General features: G+C 41.0%; 1 protein-coding gene across 9 annotated transcripts in view; it reads right to left on the bottom strand.

Annotated features, from left to right (window-relative positions):
* Positions 1-2,127: 2,127 nt before the first annotated feature.
* ST8SIA6 (ST8 alpha-N-acetyl-neuraminide alpha-2,8-sialyltransferase 6) overlaps positions 2,128-25,706 on the bottom strand; it is a 47,153-nt gene continuing 23,574 nt past the window's right edge. For 5 of the 9 annotated variants that reach the window (XM_062633711.1, XM_062633713.1, XM_062633712.1 and 2 more), the window contains 5 exons: positions 23,037-23,181; positions 20,609-20,721; positions 19,346-19,438; positions 14,507-14,979; positions 2,128-8,994 (listed from right to left, as the gene is read on the bottom strand). In XM_062633711.1, coding sequence (XP_062489695.1) covers positions 14,511-14,979; positions 19,346-19,438; positions 20,609-20,721; positions 23,037-23,181 — 820 coding nt within the window. In that variant the 3' untranslated portion in view covers positions 2,128-8,994; positions 14,507-14,510. Of the gene's footprint in view, positions 8,995-9,384; positions 12,724-13,273; positions 14,015-14,506; positions 14,980-19,345; positions 19,439-20,608; positions 20,722-23,036; positions 23,182-25,706 lie in introns of those variants that run through there. The other 4 variants (XR_009967641.1, XM_062633710.1, XM_062633709.1 and 1 more) reach the window with 4 other exon arrangements.

Below are 25,706 nucleotides of genomic sequence, written 5' to 3'. Positions count from 1 at the left end.
TACATTATTTTCCCAGCACATCCAGCATTTCTGCCTCCACTGACAGTGGCAGCACATGAGACTCTGCACCAATTCAGCTTTGTTTCCCTGCGCTGTGAAACCAGACAGCAACTTAAATTCAGCACTTGCTGTGCTCTCTCTTTTCTCACTTACATGATAAAAGAGTTTCATCTGCATTTATATACGTAAAAGTTAATACTTTCATTATGGTGTCTCCATTAAGCAGATGGTTTCATCTATCAGTCTGCACAGGCCATGAGACTTCACCAGTCCTATCTGCTATTAATTGGCTCTGGCCGCAGAGTGAGGATGAAGCAGACACTTGATACAGGATGGAAGAAACAAGCTAAAACTGAGACGTGCATCTCAAGCACCAGACATATCCAGACACCAGAACATGGGCACACTGGGATCATTGAGGAGGAGGCGACCTCTCTCCCCTCTCTTTTTAAAGAGCTGATGATCTTCCTCAGCACATGTGGCTGAGGCCATGACCCCAGCTCCCCTCACCCACTGCCATGGCTGTCAGCTTGTGGACCAGGCTTTGTCCATTCTTTTCTCCTGGATGAACCCAGTGTCCTTATGTTGTATGATCTTCACATGACACTTTTTGCCTAACAGTATTTTGAGGCAGGAGGAAACCTAACCTGGCCTTGAACAATCTTGTTGCTCCTGGTAAAATTCCTTCTTAAGCCCTTCTAACAGCAGCAGCCATGTGTTTCCCATGGCAGGAGTGCCATCTTCATGGGAGATGCTATGCTCCCAGGAGAAAGGTTTGTGCTGAGTGAGATCAGAGGTACTACAGCTGTTTGACAAGCATAACCTCAATGCATAACCCTTCTGCTCTCCTCTTGTCCAGCCAGCTTTTCCCAGACTCCTCCCCTTTCAAGCAGGGGATGAGGAAAAGGCAATGCTTTGTCTGAAGCAGCACTCACTTACTCTGTATCTGGGCCAAGCAGCCCTAATCACCAGCCAGTGCTGTTCCTTCAACATTTAGCTGTTTATCAGCTAAATATTTTAGATGCTTAATCTTATTCAAAGTCACTTCCTTTCCACAGCAGAAATCACACTTCTGCTTTAGAAACTGCTCTGATTATGAGGGCACATTTGCATCTGCATCACTCATATGCAATTCCAGCTGTCAGCACAACAAACAAAAGAAAACCCTTGGGTTTGATCTTCTATGAAAGACCAGTACTATACGGGAAGAAGGGAGGCCACAAAGATCCAGATCTTAATCTTTGGCCAGAAGCCACTTGTTTGTCCATGAGGCAAATAAAACCTTTCAGTTCTAATCTCGGTTCTGGCTGTAATAAAAATTGGCAATTGCAGTTCAGTCCCTAGAGGGCCCTAAAGGACAACAGTCCACATCACAAAACAGCTGCATGTACTTGTTTGCCCTGATTGGAGGAGACAGTCAAGTTCTACTTGGAGAAGTCACGGTAAGCAGCACAGAAGCTATACGGCCGCCTTCTGGCCAAGAGTAAACACTCAGAGGAGAAATTTCTCTGAAATTCATCTGTTTGAAATCTGTTCACTACAAGTACCTGTGTATGTGACCAAAACCTATACGAAGAAAAAATCCATATAATCCACTAAAGCATGTCCAGAGGTCTACTAGATACATATCTGCTAGACACATACCCATGGTCAGTATTTGTATGAAAAACTTCTGTATCAGTGGTTTACTATTTTCAGTTAATCACTGCTTTCAAAGTATTTGGCTATTTTTAGAGCTGTTTTTTGAATTTAATGGCTACTTTTCTTGTTTGCTTCTCTTCCTTGTTTGATTTGTCTTCAATAAATAATTAAAAAATGATTTCAAATCATTAGGAGTAGCAAAAGAAGAAGACAGTTAACTGTGTGGAACAGAAAAGACTGCAATTACATGAAAGCATTGTTTAAGCAATACATATTTATACATGCACACCTCCCCCATACCTGTTTTAAGCATAGCTTTCTTTTTTCCTTGTACAATTTTAAGGAACCACCCATATTTCTACTGTCAGTTGCCAGCACTGCTGTAAAGGAATCAGACTAATGCATTTTCGATGGTGCTGTGCCTCAGAAGCCATGTTTCTGATTGTTAAGTCTCAGGAATTCAAAAAAGAAGAAAATAAATCACAATTATGCCTAATAAGTCTTTATTTCCAAACAGAAACTGCAAAAATATTCTATTACTGAACAGGTAACAAGTGCAGAATTCTAAGTATGCATTGTAACAGTGAAACCATTGCCTCCTTGACCAAAAAATCATTAGGCACTTAAAACATGAAAACAAAGTACAACTTAAATCAGCCATAACAGATGACTCAACAATACAAATTCATCTTGATTTTCTGTAATAAAGCACACACACGCTTGAGGGGCTTTCCATGCCTCCTCCTAAATCCTGCACAGAGACACTTCTATGTTACACTGCACACATTCTACTCAGACAATAGCAAGATCACATCTGAAAACCTAAATAAGTTCAGCGTTGACAGAATCTGAGAGAACCTTTTTGGGAACAGCAGTAGCAGAGCCTACACTAGCAGCTTCACACAGAGCCTGGCGCGTGTGGAGGAGCACAATTATACCAGCTCCAAGGGGGGATAAGCTCTGCTTCCACAATTGCATTGAAAAGAATGGAACCAAGATTAATGCAAGCATTTTAAGAGACAATGAAACCTCTGGGCAAAAGCTATCATGGAAACTTCATGGAAATACATTTTTGACACATGGAACAGTCTGAAACAAAACCATGCATTTGCTATCCTTTAGGAGCAGCTCTGTGTAGGACCTCTCCATTCTCCCACCTTCTTGCTTGCAAGTCTGGAAGTAAATCAGAAGCAGATGTGGCCTCTTAGACCACCTTAGAAAGGTTCATCTAAGAATCAAATGTCTAAATTACACTTTAGATACATTTTGACAGATGACAAATTTGATACAAAAGTACCCATCAATAAATCAGTCAGATGATACCCTTAAAAATGATTTTTTGGTGTATCACTGTTTTTTTTAGGTGACATTATGTAACTTCCCCCACAGTTTACTCTGGTAGCACAAAATATGAGTATTTTAAATAATTTTAATTAGAATCTAAAAACAAAAAATCAACATAAAGAATATATATGAAGCTACTATATAAAATGTGCATATGAAACATGATGAAATAGCAGCTGCTAAACTTCTGTTTCACAAGAATTTAAGACTGGGTTTGTACCATAAGCACTTTCCAATAAATACACCAAGGAGGTGTCCTTAGGGACTCAGCTCACAGCCAAGCCAAGAGCTGAGAAGCCCAGCAGGTTGTTGAACTACAAATTTGTTGCGAAGAACCTCCTCTTGTCAGGGATTAAAGTGGATAGTGAGGAATTTAAAACCAGCAATATTGTCTTAGACTAGACTATCCTGTCACAACCATGAGCATGATTCATTTAATGGCACCTTGCTATGATACCATGAATTCATGGTGGTATCATTAAATACTTCCACCATGCAATTAAGTTTTCTCCCTTACTGGAGAAAAGAGGGATAAAAAAGAAGACAGGGCACAGCAGTACTAGGTGCAGCAACAAACACCAATGCATTGCTGAAGCTCTGCCAGGTTTTAGCAAAACACAGACTTGACTGTTTACCTGATGACATGAGGATGTCACTCCTTCTTGTATTTAACAGCTAGGCTGTTTTCATCCTTAAACCAGTATTTGCCAACACCCACCACCAAACAGCAGCTATTGCTCACACACAGAGGAATGTGAGCTCAGCCAATTATACATCACAGTATGAAGGTTACTCCTCGGTCTACAGCGACCCCAAGCTGGTGGACTCCCATTGTGTTAAGCTCTCGTCACAGTGCTTCAACTTGCTGGACACCGAGAGCGCACTGACAGGCTGCTACCCCAGCTGGCCCCAGGGTCATTCCTCGGGTGAGCCAGTGTTCCCTAGATAGGATGTATTCTGAAATGCTACTTTATGAAAGGAGACCACTAAGCAACTGCAATAGCTCCTCTGTTTAGTGGCATGCTGCAGATTGTTTCATGCTCTACTAGACCAGTATGATAATTTAGAGCCAATTAAGAAATACTTTATGAAAATCTGGAACAAAGCTTAATAGATATAAATCTGCCCAGTCATTTGTGCTGTGGCTGAAAGGCCAAAATGATTTTTTCACAGTACCCTGAGAGATCAGCAGCCTTTGAAATTCAGAAACTCAGAGAAGGATGATGTTCCTGCCTAAAATGACTGAATTCAAAATCAAGAGGGCCAGGCTTTATATGTGTAAATACATATCCCTTTGTCACTGTTCTCGGCTAGCAGACCTAGAGATGAAAGAGATCAGCTGCTGAAGTACCACAAGATGAAGGATTACCTAGCCATGAATATATATATATACTAAAAACTTCTTGTATACAAAGTCTGCTGCTCTGGAGCGTGCAACAAGTGGCTATCAGCTGTCTGAAATAAAGCTCTTTCAGAATAAAGCACTTGCCAAAATATTCTTTGGGCTTGAACTCTCGCAGACTCCTATATATACATGTAAGTGGATGTGTGCTTTGTGGACCTGAGAGTCTCTGGAGAGGCTACTGCACAGATGTTCAGGATCTCACTCCCCAGATTTGTCACATGAGAGTGAATAACAGGACACAGAAAGATCTCCAGGTCAAACCTAGGGTTTTTAAACCTAGACTGCCAACTCAGGCTGTAGCTTCACTACAGTCTGTGCAGGCCTAAGGTCTAAGTGATCAATTAACCCAGACTACTTAACCAATCCAGATACCTGCACAGGATAAAATCAAATAATACATAACAACAGGAATATTTTACTAGTAACTTGTGGAGCCCACAGAAGGTGCCAGGCCACCTAAATGATTGGTTTATTTTCCTGAATCACACAGGACAGAGAATTTCACCCTGACTCATGCACGGCAATATGTCAGAAATCTCACTACTGTACAGAGAATCCAAGTGAGATTAACTGGTCTCAAAATCACCAGACCCTGCGCAGCTCTGTTCTCTGCAGATGCTGTTGGACATGCTGGGATTAGCAGACTGAAAGCACAGGCATGCTGAATAATGAGCAGGTGTATGCAAGTTTACTGTTAGTGACCTGAGAAACAATATTTACAGACAAAAGGTGTTTTTCTTTTACAGTTATAATTCCTGAACCTGCTGATGGTGAACAGCTTGTTAAAATAACTGTAATGGGAAAGAGAGAAGAGGGAGCAATCATTAACAGTGCAGGTACATAGAGTTCCTAACTGGTTTCTGTCACCACAGGAAGAGACGGGGCTCCTGCCCACCAGAGCAGCCACCATGATATGATTTCCCCTTGCAGGAGCCCTTCTCTCCCCAGAGATGACACCTTCTGGACTTGACCAAGGTTTCAGGGGACTGTTGGGCCTATCCAAGAGCTGTCAGAGAACAAATGACACCTAAATATGTCCATACAGCCCCACCTGTATGCTCTCACCACCTCCTTGGCTTTGACTCTGAAATTCCCCTGGCTCTGTTGGCATGCACCGATTTTCCACCATGTCAGTTTTTTCCCAGCTCAGTGTGCCAAAACAGCTCAGTGTAGGATCAGACAGGAGCCAAAGACGGCATGAAGGAAGTGGTGCCGAGCAAGAATGAGGATTGGACTGTGAGCCAGCCATTACAGCTAAAGCCACTATGGAGCTACAGCCCAATTTTAGCACCTCCAGTTATGCAATGTGAGTATCTCACCATGCTGTGCTTTCCTTGAGCTGTAAACTGAATCATTTAAAGTATGCTTTACTATGCTGCAAGCATAGCAGCATTTGATTCATAGCCATACAAACTCCCTAACAAACACTAAACAGGACTACATAACGCCCTATGGAGGGAAGAGAAATAACCAGCTTGAGGCAGCACTAGATCCTAAAGGAAGATTAAAGATTCAGAGGAGAAAAATGAATAAAAGCAGCCAAGCAGGCGTTAATCTAACGATGCTGTAAAGCAGTCATGTGCAAGGACACTGTCAGCCTCTGCAAAGGTACACTGGAACTATTAGCACGTTGTCAGTGTTTCTATGTTTAGAAAACTATTTAATCTCAATATTCTTTCCACAGCATGTGACAGATTGGAGGCCCACAAACCCTAAAATTATTATTCCTCATGTGAAGTAGAGGGAACTGAAAGGCCCTTCCTAACCTTTGGTCATGAATCCTTCATGAAAGCTGCACTTGGCTGAGTCTTGCAAGTGTCATACACATTCCCAGCTAGAGAATGGATTCGAGATCCATTTACTCATCATTAACTTGGCACAGATGTAAAATCAATGAGAAATCGTAGATGTCAAATAAAGAATTTATTTGGCTACCTGGAAAAACACCCTTTCCTACAGTGAGTGTACTTCACCAAGTCTTGATCAATCTCACTATAACCTGTCACGCAGAAACACCACTATTAGGTTGCCCGGTCTGTGCACAAATTAACATGACCTAGCCACCAAGCACACAGCAGCAATAGCTGTAATAAAGCCCAATACAAGGTCTGCACTCCTGTGGAGTGAAGTGGATGCAACTAGCATCTAATTGGAACTTCACGTCTGGAGCAAGGCCCGAGAAAGCTACATTAAAAACAGGTTCTTAATTTAAAGTCTAATAGAGCATATTTTAATTTTACGAGGAGTTAAGAGTATTTGTGGGAAAGGGTAGGAAATGTTAACAATTCCTCCACACATTTCTTGTTAGCCCTGTGCACCACACAAATCACTGAGAGCTCTGAGAGCACAGAGATTCAGGTCTTCAGGTCAATGACAAGTTTAAATAGCGCTAAAAAGTCATAGTGTCTGTCCACGTTACAGAGCCTTCCATTTGCTCTCATTTGTGAGTGTGACATCACACTCCTTCAATTAAGACCTCTTTCTGTTAAGGAAACTAGAATAGTTTTTTCCTTTAGCTAAACCTTTTTAAAAATGTACTCCAATAACCTTTCCAGTAACTAGTACATGTATGTTATAAATAACATGGCTGCACAGAAATGGTCCAGACACACAATGACTTCATGATGTGTCATGGTACTCTGTACAGATGTATTCACTGAGATAATGGAGTACACTCAAAACTAACTAATAAACGCTACTGAAAGAAACTGCTTCTCCATTGCAAATACATTTCATTTTCTCCTCTCTACATCTTCTGCTTACACACAAACAGGTTTTGCCGCTTCAGCCACTGAGTAGCTCATTGAATTTAATCTGAGCAACGAATGACACCCTTTGCATCATCTCTACGTGCACACAAAGCACTTTTACTATTGTTCTGGATACAATGAAGGATCCTCAGACTCTAAAAGATGTATGAATTTTTCCAAATCAAACCATGTAGCTTCTACACAGCCATCTCATTGCACTGTGCTAGACTGGAACAAGTCACAGTCCTTGCCTAGACAGAGGGGCATCTTTGTCTCTCTGGATAAAATAGGATGTGGTTCTCCTCAAATTGTTTGCATCACCCAAAGAACAACTATGTCACATTGCACAGCTTCCAGCTACCAACACTCTGGGATAGCCTATGTGAGTGATAGGTATCCCATGGTGTAGGAGGAGCTCTTCTGGGAGCGCATTTATTTTTGATCTACAACTAGGACTTGCAGTAGGCAATCACGCCTAATCACTCACAACATGGATGCAGGGTCTTGCAGCTGCCAGCTCTCTACACATGAGCAGCAGATGCCTATGGCCAGAAACTGGCACAAATTTCACTGCTGGTGAAGATAAAATGTGGATGTGTGGTGATGGAACCATAACAGATCACAGTAAATCAAACCCTTGTGCTCGCCTCTTTCAGTCACCAGCTGGTAACACAGATGTACTCATCGACTTTGTTTCCATTAAGAGCCCTATTGATATTCAGAGGTCCACCCATGTATTAGCAGTGCCATTCAATGCCCCAAAACACCATCAACTTTTTAAAAACCTTATTTAAAAAAAAATTACTTTATTGCTGGTGGTTACAGCCAGGAATTACGGATGCTTCTCCTTGGATAGGAGTAGTATTGGATTCCGATATCATTACCTTGGAAATGGATCACGATGCTGAACGTGTCTCAACTAAAAGACCGGCACCCATACTGATTGATTCTAAAACTTTCAGGACTATTTATGTTATTATAAAACTGCTGCAAGTTAAGCTTGCAAATACTGCAACACAGAAATGCTTTTATGAAGTATCACTTTAAAACATTTTTTAACCTTATAAGGTTTGATTCAAGTAGGATTTTTGTTTTACAGATATAATCCTCAATGAGTGGAATATTCAATGCTCTTTAAACCAGTTGATTGGGGAATTAATGCTACGGTGGCAAAATGAGTTTTAGTAAACAAAATATATGACAGTATCTGTAAAAAGAAGAAGAAGGACACTATGTTTGAACTGATCTTTCAAAAGACTCTCAGAAAAGCTACTGAAACTGAGGTTACAGTAGCTGTTATCACAATTTTTTGTTTAGTTGGGTTTTTCTTCTGCAGGAAAACATATCAGCAATAACATACAAGCAGCCACAGCTAGGGCAACAATTGCTCATGGTAGCTCCTGTAAATGTTAATGTGATTCTTTCCACTGGGCTGATACGTCACTTTCTCTAGTCACAGGATGTTGCTCCCTGGGTATTCTTGGACCATCTGAAAACTTAAAGCACAAGAACTGCATGGGTTTTAAATTCAGGGACTGTAGGGTCTGTTCTCATATGTTCTGGTACAGAAGAAGAACTTGGGGTCAACTGTATAAGCAACATTCTTCTAATAATGCTTAATGCAGTTTCCTTATCTGTAGTCACATATTGGTCCGAGCTATGGTTGGTGAAAAAGCAATAGGAGAAATGATGGGTTTGGTACCTATCATTTTTCTAATGAATGGTCCATCTTGTATGTCAGCCGAGATAGAGAGCTGGGATTGCAGGAACGTGTGCAAAGTCATGTCCTACCAAGACTCCAGGGATTGCAGCATAGAACCTAGTTCACTGTTCTCATTTGCAGCTGAACTGGACCTTAGATAGAAACACAAGCAAGAAGATGGATTTAAAAGCAATTATACAAATTCGTCCTTCAAACGCTTGCTCACAAAATTAACATCGCTCATATGAGAGATCCCCTTAAAGCCACACCATTATCTATTTCCCACAAAATGAAAACCCATAAACAACTTGACTATCTCCAACCTGGGTGATTTTTGAATCTGTGCACCCTGGAACAAACTAAGAATGACATGGCTCAGAATTAATTACTCCACTGTAGCTCTTCCCATCACCTTTCTCATGTAGACAAATGTTAGTTTTTATTGGATCAAGTTCTTAACTGAAAATTTCCACTGCCAACTCATGCCGCTACCATACAGAGACTATTGCCTGTATTATATGATACTAACAAAACCAGAGATCTCATGTCAAAATATTTTAATGATCCTTTAAGAAGCAGAATACATTAAAGGTCACATATTGCCACCATCCTGAGATTGTGCTTTGAAGCAACTAAAACAATAGACAGGAGTTTCAGAATTTCCCAAATAAATGTTATTTTGCATTTAAAGAAATGATTACTTGAAATTCAGAAATGTAGCAGTCACTGTGTGAAAAAAAGTCACTCTCTTTTCTCCCCAAGTGTAAAATGTTTCTCTATTGTAACAATGCATCTTAATGCTCACAAAACCACATCAGCTCAAATCCAACACTGAACTGCTGAGATACACACAAACTGTCTCCTTAGGATCATCACCCTGGAATTAAAACAGTAAAATATGTTATTGATATTTCTTGTACACCAGCAAAATAGCTTATTATATTCAAAATAAGCTAAGAGCTTAGTCTTCTCTGTGTGCCTTTCATCTTCTGCATCTGCTTTTTCATCCTTATTTTAGACTGGGAGTCTGTGACATTTATTATACAGCACCACAGACTCACAAAATTCTCCTGGGTAAACTGGACTGCTAGTGCCCGATTTAGCTTTAGTGTCTGCTCTTTCTAAAGGAGGGCTCCTTCATTAGAACACCCCCTGTGCACACTTACCCCTTCAGACTTCCTAAGATAACCAAGGCTGGGTCTAACCAGTATCTTCATGGGACACATCCACTGCTAATCTATGGATATGTTCTAAATTCATTACCTTAATCTTATTTTGAAATAGCTAGTGATTGAAATTATTCCATTTCTTCAATAGGCAAGTTCTGCTGTGGAAAACCAAACCAAAACCAAACCCTTCTAGATCTCTAAAGACTTTTTTATTTGATTCAAAAATAAATATAAACTCAAATTTGCTTTAATCTATATTTTTCTATTCTGGTGGATTGTAACTAAACCACACGCAACTTTTTGCATTACTGACAGTATTCTTCACACTTAAAATTAGCGGCAAAAGGACATGCTTAAAAGCTATACTGCATGGGCACTAAAGCAGAAGACCTTTCATTCAATGTTGTATACATCTAATAATTTCCTGCTGGATAATATTTGCCCAAGTCAAGGACAGCCTGAGATTTGGCTGCTTGACAGGAACCCAGAGGTGTCCTTATTTTTAAAATGTGGTATCGTTTTTCTCAAGGTAATTAAAAATTAACTGTGGGACAGGTCATATTTCTCTAGCTACACTGAGGCACCAGAAGCATGAAAGAATTTCAGCAGAACTTAAGCTGATGTTGGTATCCTACAGCTACATAGATGGGTTATTTATAACAATTATATTTATAAATGGGTTATTTCTAACAGTATTTATGACTTATTTGGATTGCAGCAACTTTCAAGATTAAGAAAGATAACATGCTGATAGAGTCTGGAACAAAATGATTCTCTTTGATGTTAATTCCTGAGGAATTAAGCAGGAAGCACCCTAATTTACAGGATGCTGCCATGCTAACTCCAGCTTGAGTGGAGGGCTTCACTGCTGCTCTGTCAGAAACAGATGTCTTTTAATCATCTGGTTGGAATTAAAAAGCCCAGACCCAATTTTTACTTTCCAGGTAAGATACACTTGCACTCGGTCGAAGGTTCAGCAGTTCTCACTCCTTAACCACCAGCACACCTCTGCTCAGCCTCTCCTCTTTCAGTCCTTCCGCTCGGACGATCGAACACTATTCTCTCTCCCAGGCTCACTGAATCTCAGTTTCATTCTTCCTTTCCATGTCTGGGTGCTTTTTTCTCTGTTGACTGACTCCTTTGAGCAGCTGCTTAATGTTACTGTGTTGTATGTCAAAGCAACACATACTCATCTTCCCTCCTGTCTCTTTGTAGCAAACAGAAAACTTGATGGATTCTTGGTCAGACAAAACCTGCATTTTAACCAGGCTTCTGGGCAATCAGATTTTTGCCAGTTGGATTAATTTATCATCTGACAATTTGTGTAATCAGATTTTTCTGTCTATTTTTAAATATGAATCAGGCCATTTCCCCTCCTTGAACGTATGTTTACTTGAAGCTAATGACATGCCCTTCAGGCTTATCAGGTTAAACCAATGCTCAAACAAGACTTCCTTCAGCTGCAGGGCCATAGCAAAACTGATTTGGTAATGTAATAAAAAATAATAAAGATCATTATTTTAATTACATTTTAAGATTCTGCTGATGTCTCACTTTGCATTTTACCATCTGTGATAGGTACGCATTTACTTTAGCAGAGGAGATACGGACATGTCTGTTGAGCGTAACTGTAGAGGGGCAGGAGCTGATATGAAGGCAAATGGAGTTCTCATGTTGTTCAGCACCATCTCTGCTGGACTCTCATGAACTCCAAAAGTTCACCTTTACAATGGCAAAGATAGTGCTTAGGAGCAATACTACCAAAATGATTCACTGGGATGCAGTTACGCTCTCCCTGTGATGTTCCAGAGCCTGCTACCCGCTTGCAATATAGGTGCTTGAAGCAAAGCAGCTTCCTTCACTTTTTATTTATAGCACCAAACTTTCATGTTCCACTAATGGGTCTGCCTGAGACTTCTGTGGGCACCCAGTGGTGTAAGGAATCTTCTTCAGCTACCCACTAACAGGGAAGAGCACAAAGCAGAGAGAAGAACATAAAAGGGAAATTGAAAAGAACAAGGAGATTGTTCAATTTTTAGAAAAGGTCATCTTCAGTAAAGTATACTCATTATAGAATTTCAATTATCTCTAATAGCCGATAATAGTAGCAGAATGGTAGCTCATACTGAAAGCATTTAATTCCTTTGGTTTTAAAGGACTCACTTTTCTTTGTATAAATGTAAATTAGGGCAGCACATCTTACCCTTCTGGTGTTTTTTTTCTTTTACAAATTTGGCAACAGAAGTGATTTTCAGTCTGTCAAGCATGGACAATGTTTAATTAACCCATACAGATGCTTAAACATTTTTGTGGCTTCTATCTGCTTCTCCCCAAATTAAATATTCCTAAGGAGCTGCCTTTCATTTTCTTAGCTGGTGTAGTTGCTACAATTAAAATTACATGGTATGTCTCCAGCCATTTATATTACAGGAAGAATAAATACAATGGAAACTGGAGGGTATAAACAGCTTAGCTACTAGGAAAAATGCATTATGTATTTCTTAACCTTTCCAGTATGCTGCAACTTTTCACAAGTGAAAAAGCATACCTTAGACATGTGAAACTGCATACACATACATCTCCTCCTTGGTAAACTCCTGTCATGGACTAGGAGAGCGGATTCACTAGATTGCTTCTAAGGTTCCTTCTTACATGTTTGATATCATTCTAATAATGTATGAAAGTAGTTTATTCTTCAAATAAAACTGGGTCCTGGGTTCAGCAGCAGCAGTCATTTTTTCTCCTTCTTAGTGGCTGGTGCAGTGCTGTGTTTTTGATTTTCGGCCTGGGAACAGCGCTGATAACACCAATGTTTTTAGTTACTGCTCAAATGTTTAGTCTGACCAAGGACTTTCTAAGCCTCATGCTTTGCCAGGGAGGAGGGGAAGCCAGAAGGAAGCAGAGACAGGACACCTGACCCAAACTAGTCAAAGAGGTATTCCATACCACAGCACATCATGCCCAGGATGTAGAACTGGGGGCAGTTACCTGGAAGGGCACTCACAGCTCAGGTCGGGCCCGGTCGGTGGGTGGTATCATATTCTCTTCCATTGTTATTTCCCTTATCATTATTATTATTGGTGGTATCAGTAGTGATTTGTGTTATACCTTAGTTACTGGGCTGTTCTTATCTCAATCCATGGGAGTTACATTCTTTCGATTCTCCTCCCTGTCCCTCTGGGAGTTGGGGGGAGGGAAGAAGGGGGGAGTAAGCAAGCGAGACTGCGTGGTTGACAGAGTTTAAACCACGACAAACTAAAACTGAATAAAACTGTGCCTTCTTGGTACTAGCAATCTGCTAGCTTAAAACTTGGTCTCTGACGATGAACCAAGTGTGAATGTATCTTTGGTAACACATTTTCTAAATACCATCAAAGGAGATTTTCAAACAAATTTCACATAGCCAGAAGAAAAGCTTTTGAACTTAAAATTTCTGGCTTGAAATGCTATTTTCATTTATTTAACTTGAGTAATAGAGTTGTGAGATTACATCAGTCCAGTTAAAGCATATTGTATACAATTGTAGTTCTACCACACATAACACCTACTGTTATACCAATTTGAATCCCGTGGAAAAATACAGGTCTGTAAAAGACACATCTGACAACAGTATTGTGAGCTGGAATTTGAGTTAGTTTGAAAGATGGAAGTATTTATACAAATTGATGTTATTTTGTGAACTGGGCAAATCAAGATTGAAAACATGCAGACAAATATTTTCAAAGTATAATCTGCACACAGTAAACTGGTTTAAAATCAGAGTCCAGACTCTGGGCTGCCCTTCTCTGAGGCAATAGAGATCCAAGGGGGATGGGACATTTAGAAAGTACAGAAGAAAGGGAATGGCATTTCTTCCTGTATTTGTAACTTCCAGATTCTGAGCTGCCTCAAGGTAAAATCCTCAGCAAGATCTGCTGTAGTGTGTGGCAACTTCCTCACTGCTGTCCAGAAGCTGTGCTGCATCCAGGGCTGTGAGAACACACTGCTCTAAACTTATCTTTACCTAACAAGAGGGAGCAAGGGTGCATATGCCTGGTACTCATTCATGGGCAATCTTAATCCTTACTCTGGCCTCTATACATCTTGAAAGGCTGTGCCAGGATTAGGTATTTTCTCTTGTACTTTATGGTATGTGATATTGCCTTTAATAGAGCAATTCACGAAGGAAGCTGGTTCATGGGAACTGATCCCAAATCAGACACAGGTTGCTAGAGACACATATCTGAGATGAGGAAACAGTATCAAACGACTGAATTATGGTAGCAATGTGTATTTACCATGCTCCCTACCTAAAGTTTACAATTAGAAAACATTACTCTGTAGTACATTTATTCAGAAAACTCTAGACCTTTCACTTACTTACGAACACAACTTTCATTGAGTGTAAGGTAGAAATGTCTTCCTAAGGAAGAACAGACCCACAGTTCACAAAACAAATTTTCTCTTGACACATTACTTAAATAAAGACATTTTATGTGGTAAGAATGTGACCTACCTTTTTAGTCTGATTCACATTTACCAAACTGCAACTTCAAAATGCCTTTGCCATGAAGCTGAAGAATCTGGTTGTACTCTTTGGGCATTGCATGGAAACCTGGTTTAGGCAGCTGGTTGTCATAATAGTGATGGCTGATTGGCATCTTCTCCATGGATTTTGAGAAAGGCCAGAAACCATAGAGCTTCACATTCTCACAGAGCTCAAGAGCAGCACTAGTGATCATAAAACCAGATGACAACCGGTAGGCTTTTACACCCTTAGTTCTCCAGAACTGGGCAAGACTTTTCAGGTAACTGGGGTGAAAAAATATTGCCCTCTGGGTTGCTTTGAACTCTTGCAGAGTGTGATACACTTTAAAAGAAGTGGCTGTGTTGCTTCTGAAGGAAAACGCTGGCAATAAAAGCAAAGCATCTCCATAGACTGCAATGTTCTCCAGAAATTCAGCCTTCTTTTCATTTAGTTTGTTGTACCTGCAAAGTACAACATTTCAGGAAAAGACTGAATGGAATGTTGGAATAGTTGCATATATGAGTTATGAACTCTGCTGCACCAGTTCAGCCTGTCTATACAGTCAATTTATACCAATCTGTTGTATGTTGTCATATGTGCAGTTATGAAAATCAGTCTTTATTTTATAATAAGAACACACACCATAGGATTGAATTGGCAACATGGGAGTTAGTGAAGCAGATCAAATTCACAGCTAGTAAGACCAGGACCTGTTTACAGAATTAATCAATTCAAGAAACTTCAAAGAAGAATGGAAAAAAAAAGGCATTTTTATTTCCTGTGTTTAAAAATACATGCACTATGTATTTTTATACTATGCACAGTATGATATATACTGCATGTGCTTGTGAAATGTGTTTCTTACGTCAAGAGGTATATAATAACCTCTCTTCAAAACCTGGGTGTCAGCCCCATTTGGAAATGGATGCAAGTACACATATGAGCAGTCTTGGAGTGCTAAAGAGTAGTGTGTACTCAAGTTTCACAGTCTTAACTGCTTTTCATATACTTTTAAAATAGCTGAAAATATAAGCATATCTATTTATCCCCTTAGACTACAAAGGGAACAGATGGAGTTAGAGATCTAACTTCACAAATAAAAAGGATTTATTCTCAGATGCTTCGGATCCCAACAACTAGCAAGGAGACTTCAGTTCTCACAACTGACTAATTCCCATGCTCCCAAACATTGAATAGTGAACCTCTAGAGTTACCCAAGAAGTGATACAAGACACAAGGGGGTCACTCACCTAGTTTCCTCTATAGATCTGAGTTGTCTGAATCACGTGAATATACGGCACTTGAATCCCTTTTAGGATTCAAAGCACTGAGTCTGCTTTTGTAGGTATTTGTCTATCTATCTGAGCCATGTACTTTCACCTTTTAAGGACTACCAGAGCCCACTTTTCACAAATGGCTTCAGCAGAAGCTGGAAAAATTGGTTTCATTTCTCTTCACAACTTGAATAGGTTCAAACCCTCTTCCTATTGAGCACTTCAAGGCAGGGGACAGCAGCTACCACCATCTCCATTCAAAACCCTCACGGAAGACTTGGCAGTTACCTCTTGAACAACTGAATTCCTGCAAGGAGTGATACTTCTTCTCAGGCTGAGGGGGTTTATACTTACAGCTCTGCTTCCCCAAAAAGTGCCATTATGTCCTGGGTTCAGCAGTAGCAGTCATTTTTCCCCTTCTTAGTAGCTGGTGCAGTGCTGTGTTTTTGACTTTCAGCCTGGGAACAGCGCTGATAACACCAATGCTTTTAGTTGCTGCTCAGTAATGTTTACTCTGACCAAGGACTTTCTGAGTCTCATGCTCTGCCAGGGAGCAGGGGAAGCCGGGAGGAAGCAAAGACAGGGCACCTGACCCAAACTAGCCAAAAAAGTATTCCACACCACAGCACGTCATGCCCAGTATATAAACTGGAGGCAGCTACCCAGAAGGGTTAGATCACTGCTCGGGTCAGGCTGGGTATCAGTCAGCAGGTGATGAGTGGTTGTATTCTCTTCCGTTGTTATTTCCCTTATTATTATTATTGGTTGTTGCAGAATGGCTCTAAGAGCAAGGCCATGGAGCCTTGGAGGTCTGTGCGAGCAAGGCAAGGGGTGGGCCCCACAGGTAACTGGAAACCGGAGGTGGGAGGAGAATGTGGAGGAAGCCGTGTGGGTCTAACCAATACTGTTGTGCCTAGAAGGAGTGGCTGAATACCACTCCTATATAAGTGAACTGCATCACAAATAAAGTAGAAGTTTGCTTATCACCCATATTGGGTTGGCCTGTCTGCTTCTCCTCGCCGCTTACAAATGGTGCCCAAACAGGGATGTGGACTAAAGGGCCCCGGCTGCTGGGGACCCGGATTACAGGGCCCCGGTTGGCGGGGACCCGGATTACAGGGCCCTGAGTATCAGGGACCCAGAACGGCGAGTAAGCAGCGCTGGCGGCAGCGGCCGGGGAGCGCGGGCAATGCTGCTGCGGTGGCGTGACGGACCCGGGTGCTTGGACTAACTGAAAGGAATCCGCCGCTGGGGCGAACCAGACACTGCTGCGTCGGGAGGCCGATCCGGAGACCAAGGTTACAGGTCGACCCAGAAGAAGACGATCCGGAAAAGGCCGGCCATGAAAATGGACCGAGAGGTAGCCCTGGACTTATTACAGTGCTTTTTATAAAAGCGGGGAATTGAGCCTGAGACTCTAAAGCAGCTAGCAGGTCTAGTGGCTGTAGGGAAGGATAAGGGATTTTTTGTAGATCCTAATACAGTATTTGAGGAGAGTGAGTGGCGAAAGTTTGGTGATGAGTTATTTGACTCGATGCTTGATGATGATAAAACGGCAAGGAAATTTGGTAAGCCTTGGAGAGAAGTTTGCTTATCACCCATATTGGGTTGGCCTGTCTGCTTCTCCTCGCCGCTTACAATTGGTGGCAGCAGTAGTGGTTTGTGTTATACCTTAGTTACTGGACTGTTCTTATCTCAATCCATGGGAGTTACATTCTTTAGATTCTCCTCCCCATCCCTCCAGGAGCTGGGGGAGGAGGAAAGGGGGAGAGTGAGTGAGCAGCTGCATGATTCTGAGTTACTGACTGGGCTTAAACCACGATACATTACCATCAGATTCTGAAGCAAAATGAAGACATCTCAGGCCCTCCTGTTGACCCCAGCCCCCTGTGCATGCAACAGCCACACAGCCAAAGCAAGCAAGAAACGCCTGAGCATGTGTCTAGGAAGAGTGGCTGAAGGGTGAGCTTCTGGCCTTTACTACAAGAATCTTCTCTATTTTGACTCAGTGTAAAGTACATAAAGAGCCTTCAGGACACAATTCAGATCTGTTCTTCCATAGCTAGAAACCTGAAAACCTCAACTTAGTCTTGTTTTCTTTTTCAGCTCTGCCCCTGTGAGGTGCAGTGTAGCCCAGCTCCATTTGGACACACAAGAACTGTGCTTCTCTCCCCCAGGAGAGTTCACCTACATTGTACACCCTGACAGGCACAGTTCAAAAGCTGATTAACCTTAACAATAACAGCAGACTAACCCAGTACTCAAACACAGAATTAGAAATTAGAGTGAATAAAGTCAGAATAGGTCTTCTGAGACAAGAAAAAAAACTTAGTTCTGCTAAATGGTGCCAAGTTCCTTCCTGCTCCTCTTTCAAAGGCATTTACAGTGTTCTCTGAGTATTCAATTATTTTTTTAGATTTTTAAATCTTAAAGTCCTCTCAATCTCATTTCATCCTTACGCAGATACAGCTCCTGTTTCCTTCATTGTAACTGCTATGAACCGTGATGTGACTACATTAGGTTAAAAAACGAGGGCAGCTGTGGCAGAACACATTGATCAAGCCCAGACAAATGATGCACCAGGTCAGTAGCCACCAACGATGCTGAATCACTGGACAAAATTTTCCTGCCCCATATTGTTGTGCAGCCCTTCTAACATCAGTAAGCTAAATCTGGTTTTGGGGAAGCAATAACTCATTTTCATTTAAGTCAAAAAGTCCTGGGTAAGCATTAAGGTAGTTAGTACTGACTGCAAAAATCACTTTCTATCCTTGAATCAATAACAAATGCTTGTTAGCCATTTCTATGCTCACTGTAATTTCCCCTTCTTCCTTTAAAGGAAAAAATAAAAAGCTCTGATGTCGTGTATTTGACAAATATAGCTATGACAGACAATAAGATACAGTAAGATCAGTAAGCAGTAAATAACATGCCACAGCAGTCCTTTTCATAGATAAGCCGCAGTTCCAGCCTGCTGAAGATGTCAGATTACTCAGCCTGGCCTTATTAGATTTTCTTTTCATCAAGAAAGTGCAAAAAAAGAACTTTGCTGAGAAAAAAGTGCGTGAGTAGATTTTACAGATTGAGAAAACGGATCACAGAAATTGGACCTCCATTCAGGAAACAGCCTTCATCAGAACAGGTTCTAACCTGTGTTTACAGTCCTACCAACGGAGTCAGACACACATTTCCAAGCTTTCCTGATTTACGATTACAATTCCTTTCTTATGCTGGAGGTCATAAGGGTCACAGGGGGAAAAGAAGAGGCTTGGGCTTGCAATTATCAGTTTTATTCTGTCATAAATTGTGGACTGGTGCTAACCAAACCACTTGCTAACGTGGGCATTGCTGACTCCTTCCTGTTCCATAAAAGGCCAGGTTTAACAGATTTCCATTTACATTGGTACATATTTTACATGGAAACTAAAGCTTAATGAAGTAATCTGCATGCACTGCTCTCTATGCTGGTATCCCAACGGATTTCCAACAAAATCTAAATCATGTCAAACAATTATACAATATTGCACCAAAACAGATTTGCAGTAGCACTTACTTCTGAGCTATGATACTCGGATTAACAGTCACAAGGTTTGTTTTATTGCCAACATCTTTGCTAATGCTTCCCACGGTTGGAGGGAGGTTACACCTGAAATTGAGAAACATTTACTTTAACAAATGCATACCAGAAATGCTGTATAGCTAATATTTGCAAATTCCTCTCTTGAGCAATGACACTTTCACGTCAGCTCCCAGAGATCTCTAAGCACTTTACAAATATTAAATAAGGCTTACAGCACTTCCAGTAAAAATATTTAATCTACTGTACAGATGGTTAAAATAGGGCACAGGGAGCTCATTTTCACAAATCATCTCACAAATCAGGAGCAAAGCTAAAATCCCAGAAGGCACCAGTCTATCAATGCCCTATGTTAGGTGCTAAGGTATAATTGCCCCTCTTGCCTAAACAATGCATTTCTTCTGCAAGTCTTCTATTATGTCTTCTACAACAACAATGGAATAACTTGCCCAATTGCAGAAACAGTGGTTTCCCTAAAAGGTAAAGAAAGCATTTTTTTCAAACCAGTCAGTAAATTTAGCATCTTACTATACCATTTTTATGAAGACAGTTACATAACTGGAAAGGTTGGCTTTTTTTCATGTTTTACTTTGTTTTGGTTTTGTTTTTTTAATTTTAAAAGCCCAAATATTAGCCAGAAGTAGGAAAGGAAACAAAATCCAGCAAACTGAGTGACTGGACATCACAGAGAGAACCCGCATGCTGTTACACTGTTCCTCTGCATGAACTACAAAGTGTGAGTCACATACTAAGAGAGTGCACCAAACTACTCTCTGAGTGTGCTTGGGTTTCTCCACAACCTACAGAGGGAGGCAAAATAATCTATTTCAATTAGATTACTAAATTTTTAGATGGCTAACAGAAGGTGAGACAAATACTGGGGCAGTTAAATAACTGTATTAGTGAGCCAACATAAGGGTGCTGTTTAACAAAGGGTTTATAACCAAAGGTAAACATGTGACATTTAATGCCAGTCTTATTTCAGTTTCAGGGTTTTCTTTATTCTCTTGATTAAAAAAAAAAAAATCTCTGCAATCATAGATCATACATGTATCCCTATAGTCCTCTCTCTACTTAAGAAGCAGTGGTCTGAAATCTACAAAGCATAAGGAGTATCCTTAGGGAGACAGCAATAAAGAATGGGCAAGATCTTGCTACAAACTTGCACTGGCATGCTTCCAAGCCTACCAAGTTTTCAGGAACACTAGACACACTTCAGTAAGAAAGAGCAGCTCTTACCTAAACACAAAGTCAGAACGATCGATTTCAGCTCCACAGCTGGAATTTTTCAGAATGCCCCCATTTCCAACCACGGCACAGGTCTTGAACGGATAGACTGAAAGAGGAGAGGACTGCAACAAATAAAAAGACACAGCCAATACCTTATAAATCTTGTGATTGTTTCTTTGCACCTTTAGTCATTCATCCTTGTAGGTTTAATCTGGTAAATCCCAGTAAAAGCATTCACCATTTAGCACACAGGGTTGCCATGCCTGGACAACCAAGGGCCAAAAATAGGCACCAACAGACTGAGAACTGCTACATCTATCGTCAGAACTTTGAAGGAGTAACACAGGATTGTTAAAACTAGATTAACGTCTTTAAAGACACAACACAAAAGTTACCCAGTAGCGGACTGAATGTTTACAAGCTAAGGACCTAAGCTGTACTGAAGACAGGTTGAATTTACCCATTTTCCTTTGCACTGTAACAGACTGGGGGTTGTCACAGTCATTGTCTTTAACAGCTAACAGAAGGTAACTTTGCAAATGTGCATTACTTTGTCATCACACAATTACACTTGCTATAAAATAACCAGTTTAGGGGAACTTGAAGATGCTGTTAAGGACAGTCATGTGCCCTGGTTTAAGCCATGGCAAACGTGATAGCTAACTGAAGAAGTTACTGTTTGTGGCTGCTCACCCTCTACTCCTCTCCTTGTTGGAGATTGCTGTCTTGCAGGGGGGAAGCTGAATGGGGGCTAAGTGCAGCCACTTGTGAACCAGCACAGATCACAACCTAGCAAATGAATGTAAATCGCTGGCTATTTCATTTGACATTAATATAGTTGGCTGTTATCCCAGGGCCTCAGAAACACCTCATGCATCTTGTTCAGCCTCTCCTGCTGTGGAAGCACTGACATTCAGAGAGGCCAATAGATGAGCTACTTTCACTGCAGAAACTGAACTCACTTGTAAAATTGAGTCAAAATTTGCTTACAGAAAGCATTATCCTTCCTCCTTCTCTCAGCAGCTTACTGGAAGAGAATCAGGAAGTGACACTGTTACGAACAAGGCAAGAGGTGTGGGGAAAGTGGCAGACATCAACAACATGTTCAAATGTTTTGCTCAATTCTGAAAAGACAGTAGGAGAACACAAAGGCCAAACAACTCTGACTAACTTAGCAAGTATACGTTCAGATAAAATATGCCACTTTTTTCTTCCACTCAGTTTAAATTTGGAGCCACAGTAACCTCTATTGCAATGAAGTTTTTAGTGATTCACAGTGGCATTAGAAAGGACTAGACTCATGGTAGCTGGCATCTCACAAATTCACAATGGGTAAGAGGGCTCCCAAGTGCTCTTACTTTTGAGAAATTAAGTACGTATCTGTGCCCATCTTTGTCTCATTTTCAGAGCTTGTATGTCTGTAAGGGACTGTGAGTCCCTTGTAGATCAGGACTGGAAGTCCCAATCTACAAAACTGCATTCCTTTGCTCAACCGGTGTTTCTGGCTGCAAAGGCTCCACCCCAGGGGGCAACAAAGCTGGTGAAAGGGCTGGAAGCAATGTCGTGTGAGGAGCAGCTGAGGACTTTGGGATTGTCTAGTCTGGAGAAAAGGAGGCTGGGGACAACCTCTTTGCCCTCCACAGCTTCCTGAGGAGGGGATGTGGAGAGGGAGGTGCTGAGCTCTTCTCTCTGGTGTCCAGTGATAGGACACATGGGAATGGTTCAAAGCTATACCAGGGAGGTTTAGGAATTAGGAAATTAGGAAGTATTTCTTTACCAAGAGGGTAGTCAAGCACTGGAACAGGCTCCCTAGAGAGATGGTCAATGTCCCATACCTGTCAGTGTTTGAGAGCTATTTGGACAATCCCTTAACAACATGCTTTAACTTGGGTCAGCCCTGAACTGGTCAGACAGTTGGACTAGATGATTGTTGTAGGTTCCTTTCAACTGAAATAGTCTATTCTATTCTGTTCTGTTCTATATCAGGTTTACCACCAAAATAGCTTTCCTAAGTTATATGCCCAAGCCAGCACCAGAAATGCCATGGGAATATGAGGAATATGAAATGTTGTTCCATACTGAAATGCCTTTGAAAATGGGAATGAGAAAAGCAAGGCAAACATGCTCAAAGTATTCACTGCTGAATTCAGCTGGCTGCCAAATCAGGATGCAACTTGTGTTCTTTAGCAACTCTGCCTACAATGTGCTCTATGGTACCCTGTCCATCCATCACTGCAGAAGGCAGTTAAAAAATAGGTCTTACGAGGTGAATGAGTAAGTGTATATGGGGGTGAATGGCCTCTTCCAGAGGAATCAAAGAAAGCAGTTCATTTACTAACCCAAAATATATATGATACTGCAATTATAATAACAGGCTCTTATACCTTATCTTATACCTTATAACAGGTTCTTTATCTCTTATAAATACAGTTCTTACCACAGGCAGCATCTTAAAAATGTCCTCTGTAATGAGGATGGTCTTTTTACTGTCCACTTCATAACTCATGTTACTTCCCAGTGGGCTGTTGTTTTGAGAAGCAATAAAATTGTGAACTGCATCACAGCAGGAAGCTAATTCTGATCTGCAAAAAACCCAAAGAAAACCTGCTCAAAGACAGACAAATAAGCAGGGAAATGTTGTTAGAGAAGTAGATCAATGAAAAACAGTTCTAATTAACTAAGCAACAAAATGCTATATGAACCCTTGGCTTGCTTTTTAAAGCAAGTCCTTTTCACAGCAAACGTTCAGAAATAATCAGACCAAGAACCCCTTCTCTTATCCTGTTTTTCTCTCTTGGTCTCTCTTTCCCATCCAGAAAAAGTTGTAATTGGTCTTCTCCTTACTATTACTTGCTTCAGCCACCAAAGAATTAACAATGTGTTTTCCATCCACATAGAATGAGTGATTGTAGGAAATTAGAAGGCTGAAGAAAGAACCAAGCAGATTAAAGGAAGTACTGCCTATAGTACTTAGCGAACAGTTAAACAGTCACAGGCCAACTAATTAATAATTCATTATCACACCTGTTCAGCACACTTTTTCTGTGCACAGTATCACAGATAATAAATAGATCACATCACAACTTGAAAATAAGGAAGACAGATATCTTCATGGTAGAGACAGACAGCAAAGCTGCTCTCCAAAACAGCTAGCTTAAGTAGGTAAGACTGCAAGTGAATCACTCCAATTTTATGTAGGAGTGAAGGCTATCACCCATCTTACAATTCCTGCTGCCTCCAAACTTACAAAAATATTATGTGTGCAAATATCCTATGTTATTAACAGTAAGATGCAATGAAAAGCCCCATCATACCTTTGAAATCAGACATGAAATGCTGTAATTCATTTTGCTTTAGGGAACAATGTTCTTTCTGCTGCTACCTGATCTAATTTTCAGACTGTAAGGCTGAAATACTCATGGCCAGACATTATCTATCAATTGTCAGGACATTAGGTGAGATATTAAGAAAACTACTAACCATTTAGAGAAGGAAATTCATTGATAACATAATTGCTTGGAATTTAGAAGATAACAGAGCACGGAATTCTGTCCTAACACTGAAGGTTAATTGTGAAGAAAAAATACAGATATATTTACAGTTGGAGCCAGAGGAATAGAAAAGCTTTGTTTCACACTTTTTCCATGAGTAAGGCAAAGCAACCCGTTGGAACTACTTAAACAATACAGGCCAAATTCTGGATAAGCTGACTTTAATAGGGTAAGACACAGGTAAGAGAAGTTGCTTCATTCAACTTTATCAACAACGTACACAGGGCAAATATTCTTATAATAATATCATTCTATTTCTGATGGAGATAAGACATAGTCCAGCACATGGAAGAACCCAAAGATTATGTTTCCTGGAAGACAAGGAAGATAATGAACAGGTCTGGGATAACTCTCAACCTCACTTCTCTTGAAATAATGGTCAAAAACGGAGGAAATAAAAGGTGGGAAAGTTGATTTGATTCATGCATAAAATACCAAATGAAAGATTACCATTTCAGTTGTCAAACTGCTTACTGTACATATTAACCCATTTTGAATACTGAGGTCTGAAACTCCTCAAAGTTCCCAGATGTGTGAGGAACACTGGCAACAACTGAGTGCTGCGGTGACACAGATCTGAAATAATCATACCAGGAGAGTTACCAGGAAATGTTAACAGGAAATACATCTCCTGAGGGTGGAAACAGTAGGGCTCAGATTTCCACAAGCCATATGCAGCTCCGCTCCCTGAATGCGGTGATCTCCACTCCCTGAATGCAGTGATTTCCACTGCCTTGCTCAAAGCTCTAATGAGCAGGGCAGGTCTGTGGTCAATTAAAACCGCTAGGTACAAGGGTGGGGATGCAACCAAGACTATGCTCTTGTGAGTAAGGAGGTACACACATGGTGAAAACAACTGAGCATACAGCATACTATTTTAAGCATATAGAAAAATACAAATGGAGCAATGAGGCAGGAGAGTGCAATGATTAAGTATGAAAACACTGGATGTTATTGAACCACTCTTGACTAGGGTCTACTTGCTTTTTTTGTACACTTTTTCCTATAAGCAGCTCTTTCTAACCTTAATATGTACTGCAGTAATAAGAAGATTCAGGCATCACTGTCATGCCCTGAGGGCACCATCAAGCCTCACTACCCCTGTCCAACCCCAGGGGCCACCCCCATCCTGCTCATGACACTGGGCCCCATTTCAGCCCTCCAGAGCCATCAGTCCCTGCCCAGCAACACCACAGCAGGGACAGTTTCCAGCTGTGCCCATCCCATCCTATGGCACATGCCCATGTCTAGGGCTGCCTCACTCCTTGTTAGGGTGCAAGGAGCCTGGCTGCCAGAGTCTGCTCTGCCAGCAGGTTATTGTGCTGGGACCCCATTCCCTGACCCTCAAGGAGCAGCCATCCCTCACTGCTCTCTGGCAATCACATGGAGATGAGGGATCACAAGCCTCATAATTTTGCTTTCTTTGATTCTTTTCTTAAAGCTAGAAGTAGCTAAAAGGCCTAAATATTATGTGTAAATCACAGGAGGTTCAGAGGAGAAGGAATAACACCAAAATATTCTTGCTCAGCTTTAGTTCTGTGTGTGATGGCAACCAG

Source organism: Pezoporus occidentalis, unplaced genomic scaffold, assembly GCF_034315485.1.
Source record: "Pezoporus occidentalis ecotype Australia unplaced genomic scaffold, CSIRO_AGI_Poc_V1 ctg40, whole genome shotgun sequence".
NCBI classification, from domain to species: Eukaryota; Metazoa; Chordata; class Aves; order Psittaciformes; family Psittacidae; genus Pezoporus; species Pezoporus occidentalis.
The sequence above is the reverse complement of the archived record's forward strand: the minus strand, read 5'-3'. Positions and strand labels throughout refer to the sequence as shown.